Below are 11,552 nucleotides of genomic sequence, written 5' to 3' on the forward strand. Positions count from 1 at the left end.
CATGAATGAAGTGATCAACTCCACCATATGGGAATTTCTCCAAGTCAATCAAGTCTCTAATACAAAATATGCATCCAACATAAGAATCATAAGCATAAGCCAACGAAATCATATGAAGAAGGGAAAAAAACTTGATGCAGGAAATCATAGAATTATAAGATGCCAACGACCACTATAAAATCAGACTCGTTAACATGGATGAATATTGCCCCTCAGAAATCCCCTATCTATCTCAATTACCAAAACTCCTTGATGCATTATCCACATCTTTGCATGGACAGTTAAAAGAGATTGAAAATCTGCACTTCATGCAATTGATTTGCAACAAAAACTTTAAACTAAATAATGGCACATGGGTAGAAGCCACCAAGCCAATCAACAGTGTATGTGTAGCAAAGGAACGCCATAAAGAAATCCAATGTAGGATTGTGGCAATATGTTTCTATTTTGAATCAATGATAGCAAAATAACAACTCATATAAAATGCATTTCCAGAGAACATGACGAAGTAAATGTTGTAATAACTAACCGTAGCAATATAGTAATTAGTTTCATAACAAAACATAGCAGCATTATATCATATTAAAATCATAACAGAAACCAAATCAATTAAAATCAGAGGAGAAGAGACACTTGAGTTACCTAAGCAGAGGTTGAGTCACTCGAATCCAGAAAGGAGAAGAGACATGGCGAGGAGCACAGACCACCCAGCAGCGAGAGCAAGACACGACGAGAGGCAGAGAACCAGCGACCGCAAGACAGCGCGCGAAGCAGAGAAAAATGACGCACGGCAGAGGAGAGAAGCAGCGACGAGCCACGGCGAGGAGCGGAGAAGCAGTGGCAGCGCACGACACACACGAAATGAAGAGAAACTGAGCTGAGACGCGCAGTGAATACTGAATAGAGTGGGGCTGCTGCCTTCGACGATGGTGGGGCTGGGTGATGACTGATGAATTTTTATTTTAGAGTAATACCCCAAATATGTTCCCAAGAAATTTACCATCCGACAGTTTTGTCCCTCACAAAATTTAACTAAGATTTTGACCATGAGGTTTTCAGATATCCCCCAGATAGGCAGATTAGATACATCCCCAAAACCGTTTGATCCGGTTAAAGTGGTGACGTGTCAGGTTAACTGTGACATGTCACCTTTAGTACATTTTGGTCCCCATCCACGCTGGACAAAACGACGTCGTATTGGAACCAGGAGCAAAACAACGTCGTTTTGGGGAGGACAAATTCGTCTCCACTTAGACAGAAAATGCAAACGGCGCCGTTTTCATGTTGGGGACCTATTTGCCTTATAATAGTATCTTAGGGGACCTATTTGACCTATAATTCGTGATGTTAAAAGAAGCTATATTTACTTCAACACAAATCTTAAAAACACATTGACATTGGTCCGTTCATTTATCAAAATGGTAACATAAACCTGAGAACCCAAACATGTTAACCACACAAATATTTGGCTTCAATAGCAATACAAACCAAATCAAATAAAAAAAAAGTTTATTTTCTTCAACATAAACTAAACGAAACCATTCTAAACAACATAACATCTTCTTCCTCCAACATAACAAAAGGTGGTAACATAACTAAGACAACAACTTTCACACTAATTCTTAGAAGCATCATTTCTTGAAAGACTAGTTCAACCCTCGTGTTGGAATGAATTTAAACAACTTATATACTGTGTCACAGATTGCAGCTGATATTGTCTTAGTACTAACACTCCCCGAATTATTTGCCCTAATTACTGTCTCCTTTGGACGTCTAAAAGAAAGCTGAGCCTAGAATAAACAGTATTGTTATCACCATGTTTCACACAAAATTTGAGTATTGCTGAAACATGGTGATAACAAAGCAACTATTATAATACAAGGTATTTCTTTTTCCTGCCTGTGCTCGCTCCATATTCTTGTCTTCTCCAGTAGATTTAAGTTCCTTCAGTACGGATGATATTATTGATTTCCTGAAAAATGTCAATCCATCCAAGCTTGCATGAAGGTTGAAAGCGTACATCGTGAGACTCTGGAATTAAATAGAAAATGTTGTCATCATTACATTTTTGGACTATCATCCAGTATGCGTTGATATCTCATTTAATAATTTAGTCATTTAAACAACCAGAGGTATAGAATTCACCAAATTACATGGGAGCACATCATTGGATTCCTTTGTAAAGCTATATTACACTTAGATTAAAATCAAGTTCAATAAATCAATAGAAAGTGGTTGATTTTGATGTGGTCTATGTAAAACTTTTAGGAACATTAGTTAACAAGAAATGAGATGTCAAAAGAATATCTCTGGAAAAATACTTAATACATCAATATAAGGATTGCAAGAGAAAACACAGACAGAAAGTTCTCCTGCAGAAGGAAAAACAAGAGAAGGTCATAAATGTATACTGATAACAGGCTAACAAGCAATTTCAAAAGACTCCCGACCAATGCGACCCCTCACATTTTTGAAACTTTTACTAAGACAAAAAAAAGAAAGGAAGACAACTATCTAAAACACAATGTATAAATAAAATAAGGTACAGAGAACATTCATCAGGAAAAATATATTTAAAATACTATTCTATTGGTAGCTTGCTTTTTGCATGTGTATGACCAAAATTCCAAAAAACTGCAAGCCCACAAAATTTTCCCATTTATGTAACGCTTAACACAAATGGAAGTATATGATATAAGCTACAACATTGAGGTTCAAATATATAATGTTAAAATACAGAGAAGATAATTTTCATATAAAGAAGAAAAGCTATTTAAGATTCCTACTGGATTTTACCTTTCTCTCTGTGTTTTATCGAACCTCTTGCAGCTAGTATATCACAATATCAACATGCGCTTTCAACTGTTCAAACTGATCATCTATGAGTCTCTCCATATCACAATAGAGCTGAAATCACTGATTTCAACAACTTCAGTTAGCAGCTTCCATAACATTCACTCTGAAGCGAAAATACAGCCTCTACCATATCTATTAATGGAAGGTATGCAGCTTCGCACACAGTTGAATAAATCAAACGGGTGAAAAAGAACTTTATCAATTAATGAAACAATCAGATGAATCACAAGCATAAAGAGTAACTGCTTTTTGAGAGCAGAGAAGAATAATGAATATCCACCCTAATCTGTACAGCAAAAACCACTGGCAGTTAAAATAATAAAATGTACTCAGCAAGCAGCATTGGCTGACATTCCAAATCAAGATAAAAAAGGAACTCATATTCTTGTTCTTCTTTGGTTGCTTAATTTTTTCTCTTATTGTGCCATATACATCTTATAAAAGAAAAGCATTGAATTTTAAGTTGTTGAAATGTTTACCCTGGTGTACTTTTCCTTACTTCTTATAAGTAATAGCAAAGATTTAGAAGCACAATATAATTTCAATATTTAACAATGTTCAGTAGCAAATTAAGTCCTAGAAGTAGTAAGATAAAGTTTAACAGTCCTAACACAACCTAGAAAGCAAAATTTGTAACTGTAATTGGAAAATGTTTATAATTCAAGAGACCAGGAATGGAGGATCCATTAATTCCAAGGCATAAATCTGATTTACTAGAACTTCTTAGAAATAATCTCTCTTTCCAAACTTGTGTTCTCAACTGTTCCTGGACTTTCAATCGAACAAAGGAAACCTTTATAACATTAACTGAGCCACATTCTAGTAAGGCAAAACAAGTTGTATACAACATCTACAAGCATCTAAGTGAAATATACTATTGAATTGAATTGAAATGAACTATGAAACAATACTTCTGTGATGCTCTATAAAAAATAATAAAACGAACTCATGCCTGAAAAGAATGTTTCCTGAAAAAATAATAACACAGGGTATGAAGTGTGTGAGCTACACTAACATTCAAGTATAAAAAAAATTACAAGTTCACCTCACAGATATGGATACAACAGGAATGAAATATATTAGACTTTACGAGCCAACGTCCTCTGCTTGGTTCCATGTTGTACAACCTTTTCTTCCACAGGAAGGCCCTTGCGCCGTCTGACTGTGTTAATTAACTTTCTAGCTGTATTTGGCAGAACACTAGAACCATCTCCAAACTCTTCAATTTCCTCTTCCGTTCTGGGTACAAAGAAAGGATCCTCTGGAAGTGCTTCCCAGTGACTAAGGACAAGAAGCGCACTTGCAGCACCGGAAGTCCCTTTGCGGAGCTCATCCGCAAAACCAAAACTCTCAGAGACTGGAACATACGCATGCACAGTGAAGAAAGGGGAACCTTCCTGCATCTCTTCTTTCAGAACTCGGGCCCGTCTTCGGTTAAGTACAGCATACATTGGACCCAAACATTCAGTAGGTGTATTCAATTCACAGAAGTACATTGCTTCCACAAGCCGGGGTTTATTCTGAAGCACGGCTGCTCTACATGCATCCTTGACAGTGGCAATTACCTGCCCTGCAAAGATCCCATACTGTTCTGATTGTAGATGTGTTTCAGATTCATCATTCTGTTCAATAAGCGGAGATATCCACGCCTCAACAAGAAATGCCAAACCCCACATAGGTTCATCACATAAGGGTCCAGCGGCAGTGGCCAGTTCGAACCCGGATACGACACTACTCTCAAGGCGCTCGGCTTCTTTGTACAAAGCTTGACTTGCATTTGAAGATGTCTCCGCAACTGAATTTCCATCACTAGAATCAGGCACAAAGCCCAACTTATCAGACACATGAGAACAACCCCGTACTAGAACAGAGTTATTGGTACCCTCTGCTTTAATATTAGGAGTTAAGAGAATGTTCGGACCAATCTGTCTAGGTCCTAGAGCCCATATCCTCCTCAAAAGTTTTAGCCACTCCAATTTACATCTCTCAGCATGATCATTATCAATCTCATTCCAGCTCAACACATCACTCTCCACTGCATCTACAATGCGTTTTCTTAGAACCTCAGCCAGATTATCATTCTCAGTAACATTTGGTCTCTGGCAATCCAATGTTTTTATCGTCTGCGCTGAATTAATTCCAATAACATCACCAACTAAATCAGGACTTTCATCAAGCACCTTTGTAAGAGAAGGCAAAAGTTTTATCACACGCACACGGACAACACATCTACCATTTGGTGTTGTTTTCTCAACATAATCTGTGCTCTTAGTAAAAGCTTTTAAACTTTCCAGCATCTTGGATGCCTCTCCCTCAATGGTCTCTTTGTAGGACACAAGAGGCGGTGATACTTCCAAACTTACTTTTGCAAACCTCTCCTTCAAATCCTTTATGCATCTCTCCAGGTGAACTTCCCCGGCTGCAGAGAGCACATGTTCCCCTCTTGCAGAAACAGTAACCTCGACAAACGGATCTGCTCGATTCAAAAGCCTCAATCCTTTCAGCAGTGCACCCACATCCGCTGGATCAGACGGCTCAATTGCAACTCTCAGCGTCGGGGCAACTTGGAATGCAAGACTTGAAAACGGCCAACAATTCATGCTAGAACTGAGAGTAGCTGATTTCAGGATATGCTGGCCGAGGCCCCGAATGGCAACAACATTTCCTGCTTTGGCAGATGTCACTACTTTCAATCCCTGGCCCATCATCAAATACAAGGTCTGCAATTCAGCTTCCTGCACATGTTTCTGCATTGATTCCCTTTTCAATGGATCATACAAAGCAGAGAGAACGAAAACTCTCTGACCAGCATGCAAAACCCCACTAAATATCCTAGCAAATGCCAAGAAACACTCGTCCGACTCGCTTTCTCCTTCGCCGCCGTAACTATTCCCATTCTCCCCTCTCAGGGGAGGAAGCATTTTAACCGGCACCGCAAACATCTTGGACACAAAAGCAACACAAGGAGCATCCTCCCTCAAATCACAAACCTCCACAGACTTCCTCACACGCTCTGTTTCCTCCAAAACACTCCTATCAACTCCAACCTCACTAACCACCTCAACCTTCGGCATCAATCGCGATATCCGGTATGTCTGTGCTGCAGCAGGGTCTGGCATACACCTAACCACCATCGACAACACAGCATCCGCGAGCGGCAGCCACCTGCTGATAACCGCCTGAAGCACAGCCTTGGGATCCTTATTCTGAAGCTCCCTCGCCGGCACCGACAAATTAAAGGACCTAACAACCTTCTCAACCACACCCTTACCCTCATCACCACCCTTAAGCGCACCCTCATAAACCTGCCACAGTGGTTCCAACACAAACTGAACAAACATCGGTTTCGCATTACCCTTACCACTGTCTCCACCACCACCAACTTTCTTCTTAGCAATCATCTTCGTCTTCGGATTAAAATGCCAAGGTCCCCATAGAGCCTTCAACAACGCATTTACACTAGCACCAAGCTTGGAAGCATAAATCTCAGCGAATTTATTGATTCCAAATCCCCAACCGTCTAAAGCGCAAGCGAATATCACATTCCCCTTCTGCGGTTGAAACTCGTCAGCTTCATCATCTGCTTCCTCATTCTCAATCTCGTTAGGGTTCATACCTGACGTGGCAAGAAGGGAATCCACGTCAGATAGGTACTTCTCGGAACGAAATGCGCTAACGATGCCGTTAACTTCTTGAACGATGCGCAATAAGCGGACGTAGGCCTCGGACGGCGTGAGTTTAAGCTCTGTGATGAGGCGGTCGATCTTGTTGAGGACGAGGCAAGGGGAGAGGCGCTCGATCCAGCACTGGCGGAGGACGGCGTGGGTTTGGATGTGGACGCCTTCGACGGCGTCGACGAGGAGGAGTGCGCCGTCGCTGAGGCGGGCGGCGGTGGAAACCTCGCTGCAGAAGTCCATGTGGCCGGGGGAGTCGATGAGGTTGATGGAGTGGTCGCCGTAACGTAGGCAGATGGAGGAGGACTTCATGGTGATGGCGCGGCGCTGCTCCTCGTCGAGGTAGTCCATGAAGCGGACTCTTCCGGCGAGTTTTGGATGGAGGAGGGCGCCACCTGCAGCAGCGATGAGGTGGTCGGCGAGGGTGGTCTTGCCGTGGTCCACGTGGGCAAGGATGCATATGTTACGGATTTTGCTGGTCTCTGTTCCTTCAGAACTTTCTTCCATTTCGGATGTTGTGTGAAATGGGAATAGTCGATGAAAGAAAGGAAGAAGAAGAAAGTGAAGAAATCAAACGATGAAAAACCCTAAACCCAATATTATATTCGAGTAGCGGTCTATAATTTGATTTTTTTATTTTTTTTTTGAAGTAATAGATTGTTTGGATGAATTTATAAGAAAATATTTTTTTTAAAATATTTTATGAAAAAGTAAAAATTATTTTATGTTTAGGTATTTTATATAAAAAAAAATTTATTTATTAATTATGTTTGGGATAATAATATAAAAATATTTTTTGTTTATTTATTATATGAAAAATATCTTTTTTTAAGGAAAATAATTTTTTTAAAAAAAGATGTAAATTACTACTCCTCAAAAAAGATGTTTTTTTATTTTTCAAGTATTTTTATTTGTATTACTAAAAATTTGCCAAACACGCTAAAAAATAAAAAAAATCTTTTTTAAAATAAAAAAGATCTTCTTTTATCAAGATAATGACATCCAAACAAACACTAAATTGAAGTAGTGGTCTATAATTTGATTTTTTTTTTTGAGTAAATTATCAATTTCTTTGAGAATGCTGACAAAAATAACCTCTACTTTTATTGACAATAAAAATACATTTATAATATTAAAAAACATTATAAAAATATCTGACTGCAAATAAAAATCTATTTTATTAACAGAATTGGCTGAGCTGTCAAATGAATTCAGTTACTTACACCTTTTTTCTGCTTCTTCATTTTCCCTTACTTTTTTCTTTTCTCTCAAACCTCCCAAAAAGAGCTTATGTTTCATCCTCTTTACTTTCATTATGAATCCATGGTTGCTGCCTTCCGATCTTCTCTGTCTCGCACTTTTATATCCCATTTTTCGCTCTTTTTTTTTTCTCTCTTCTCACTTTCATTTCTCCAACACACAGAATATTTGCTCATCAACCCACGCCACTTTCTCTTTGTCTTTAATGGCAGAACCTCGTTGTCACCATTGCTTTTTATTCGCCGCCTCTCTATTGTCATCAGAAGTAGATCTCACAGTTTCTTACCCTCTTCACTCTCGCAACAGATCTCTTGATCTTTTCTCTCAGATTCGCCATTGTCGTCGCTGCTGCTTGCAGCGCCTTACTCTCCTCTCTCGCAATAAGCCAGCAGCAAACAGTCCCCCTCTCTCTGTCCAAGACAGTGAAGAACTATCTCTCCAACTCCTCTCTTTATCATTCTTTTTTTTGGATTCTATTTTTATTAGATTATTAAAAAACACATCATGAGAAATTAAGGAATTGCATATTATGGATGATTATGGCAGATTATTGCTGTGGCTGAGAAGAAAAGGAGCAGGCGTAAGGTCTATTCTGGGAGGAGGAGGGAGGGAGTCACTAAGATGTTGCTTATTGTTGTTGTAGTTGCTTTGAGGAGTGAGGAAGGACGGAAGGAGAGGGCAGCATCACCGTAGACATCGTCATTGAGGAGAGAAAGAAGCAAAATAACAAGGAGAGAGAAAGAGAGAGGCGACGAGAGAGAAGAATCGAAAAAGGAGAATTGAATGAGCAAGATAACACTGGGAAAGAGCAAAATCAATGTCGTACTTGAGGAAAAGAAACTGTAAAAAAAGAGGCAACATCGTATTTGAAGAGAGAAATAGTGAGTAAGATGTTGTTGTTGCAGGAGCTTCAGCTAAGAAGATGATGTTGTTGTCGTTGTTGCAATTTCAGAGTGACTCAGACATGTTGTTGCAGCGGCTTCTAGAAGTTTTGGGGGAGATGGATGTGGTGGTATGGTAATGGTGACGATGACAATGACGATAATAAAAAAAAAAGAAGAAAAATGAGAAGGAGAAGAAGAAGAAGAAGCAACGGGAGGAGGAGAAAAAAGAAGAAGAAGAAGACGAAATCCCGCAACGTAAACTAAATGATTTTGATGTAAAATTAATTGAATGTGTAGCTGGGTTCTTAAACTTTTAGTATGTATTAGTTAGTTAGTGTTAGATGAAATCATTATTTAGCAATATTTTTAGTTAATGAAAAATAAACATTTTAAATATATTGTTGAAAATATATTAAATATATTTTATATAATATATTATTTAAAATGATAAAGTATTAAATTGATCCCTTACGTTTGGGTATAATCATGTTTTGATCCTTAATGAATAAATTAAAGTGTCTTATTTGAATCCAAAAAAGTTTTATTTAGTTTCAATGTAGTCTCACCCTAAGGTCAAAGTTAAATAATTAACGAAATATCATACGTGACAACAGTGCAAGAACAAAATCGATAATATAGAGAACAAGTACAAGCTCCAATGGTACAAAATCAATAATGGATGCATTAATACATTTATTTATCATTGTCTTTAGTTCTATCGAAAATATTTTATTTAAATTGTATAGAGAATAATAAATAAATGTATTGATGCATTAACGGTGAAAATGGATCCTCTCTATTTTTTTAACACTTGAGAGAATAAAGTGTGATCTCTCACCTTTAATTCTATTAAGTCAGACCAAAATTAAATAGGAGAGAGAGCAATGAAGGGTGAGGTTAAACACTAGACACCATATCCAGTTTTTTTCCCACTAGAGAGGATCCACTCCCATTGACGGTTGATTTTGTGTTTATGGAGCTTGTTCTTGTTATCCAAATTATCGACCTTATTCTTGTACTGTTATCACGTAGAACATTTTGTTAATTATTTAACTTTGACCTCACAATGGGACTACATTGAATCTAAATGAAATTTTTTTAGATTTAAATAGAACACTTTAAACCTTAAGGACTAAAACATGATTACACCCCTAAATGTAAGATGATCAATTTAGCACTTTATCCTATTTAAAAATATTTAAAATATGATATACATTCAAATTCAAATATATTTTGAATTTAAATATTAAATATATTTCAAATTTAAATATATTGTTTAAATATATTAATATATTATACAATATATTATTTAAAAAATATGTAAAATAATTTAAAATATAATATGTTTTTAAAAACATATATTAATTATTAATTTATATATATTCAAATAATTTGTAAGGAGTTAGAGAAATAATTTATAATAAATTTAAATAATATTATATATATAAATAAGACTAATTCTATTCGCAACTTATTTTATATTGTACATATTTAATATAAAAAGTGATTAACTCGTATTCACACATATAAACTATCTCAAAAACTTTTTTTTTATTTGGGTCGAATTTGTAATATAACTGATAACAAAAATCAGATTAAAATCAAATCATAGAATAGTTTAATAATACAGATATAAGATTAAAATGTATACAATATAAACCAATTTGAGTTGGTCAAGTAGTCAACTCACTCGTCCGCTTAAACAAGTATCGAGAGTTTGAATTTCATTTTGTGCATGTAGCAACCTATTGTCCAGCGACAAACCCTTAAATAAAACTCTGATTTGTGATGAATTAGTCTTTAACCTATCGAATTAGATATACCATGGACAACTAAAAAAATGTAGACGAGATACAACACCACCTAAGTAGTATATAGTCCATATCCTATAACATACCTTAAAAAGAAGGTTATTCCAATAGTGAAATTCCAACGTGTCATCCCTTATATTTATTCTGAGTTTCTATCAAGATATCAATGTTTTTACTCTTTACTCGTTATGACCCTTATTACCATATCACTACTATATGAAACTATTTTCATTACACTTCACATTTCATGACCGTGTCAAGTTTTTCTATCATATTTTTAAGCTTGCTTCACATTACACACTTTCTTGAAATTTCAATTTTTGTAATTTTGAATTCAAATTCAAAATTAAAAAAGGATCTTTCCATTCTCTGTTTCTAGTTTTTTCTCTTTCTCCTCAAAATTAAAAAAAATTCTCTCCATTAATTTTTTCTCCTCCATTCACCTGTTCTCTTCTTCTTTAGTTTTTATTGGTCTCATCTGTTCACTTTCTTGAGACACACCCCCACTATCAGGTGGAGGCACGAAGTTTTGTAGGGGATCTGCTTCAATCACCGATTTGTAATACTTTGCGATGACAAGTTATGTATGTTTTTTATTATTTAATCTAACGTATATCTTCTAATTTTGGTAATATTTGAAATATTGCTGTTGTTATGCATATGCATCTTTGTTTGGTATGTAGTTGTTCATGCAGAAAAGCCAGAACCCCATTGTTGTTGCTGAAAATATATTTCCAATTCGCTAAAAGGTCTTAATCTCTTTTCTTCTTATATTCAATTTGCTTACAATATACAAAACCAAATGAGATTTCTTATGTCAATGTACGTCAAAAGGTTGGACCTTCTTTCATAATGGAATTTCGTTGGAGGGGTTCTACATCATCAGAAGTTTTTCTTACCAGGGGATGGCACAGATTTTGTCTTCAACTCGAAGGGAGCAAGGTCAAATTTGACGCTCCTATTGATGATGAGAAATCAATAAATTTAGAAGTTTTAAGTATTTAGTATTTGTTAGGATTTTCTCTTCCATTAAACACTATAAATCCTTTTTGTTATTCATTATGAAG

The 11,552-nt window shown here is 36.5% G+C and overlaps 1 protein-coding gene across 3 annotated transcripts; it reads right to left on the minus strand.

Annotated features, from left to right (window-relative positions):
• Positions 1–1,413: 1,413 nt before the first annotated feature.
• Positions 1,414–7,076, minus strand: LOC130965129 (uncharacterized). 3 transcript variants are annotated; one of them, XR_009081188.1, is made up of 3 exons: positions 3,902–7,076; positions 2,797–2,916; positions 1,414–1,972 (listed from the first exon to the last, which is right to left on the minus strand). XR_009081188.1 is itself a non-coding variant. In XM_057889923.1 (2 exons), exon 1 carries the CDS (start codon positions 7,035–7,037, stop codon positions 3,936–3,938), a length of 3,102 nt encoding a protein of 1,033 aa, XP_057745906.1. In that variant the 5' UTR covers positions 7,038–7,076; the 3' UTR covers positions 2,989–3,009; positions 3,902–3,935. The 3 variants fall into 3 exon arrangements, 1 of the variants encoding a protein (XP_057745906.1); XR_009081186.1 differs by having other exon boundaries at positions 1,415–2,031; XM_057889923.1 differs by lacking the exons at positions 1,414–1,972; positions 2,797–2,916 and adding an exon at positions 2,989–3,009.
• Positions 7,077–11,552: the final 4,476 nt, after the last annotated feature.

This window comes from Arachis stenosperma, chromosome 1 (assembly GCF_014773155.1).
Source record: "Arachis stenosperma cultivar V10309 chromosome 1, arast.V10309.gnm1.PFL2, whole genome shotgun sequence".
NCBI lineage: Eukaryota > Viridiplantae > Streptophyta > Magnoliopsida > Fabales > Fabaceae > Arachis > Arachis stenosperma.

What these genes read in the sequence shown, in the direction of transcription:
- LOC130965129 (XM_057889923.1), bottom strand. Translation starts at nt 7,037, where the DNA reads ATGGAAGAAAGTTCTGAAGGAACAGAGACCAGCAAAATCCGTAACATA.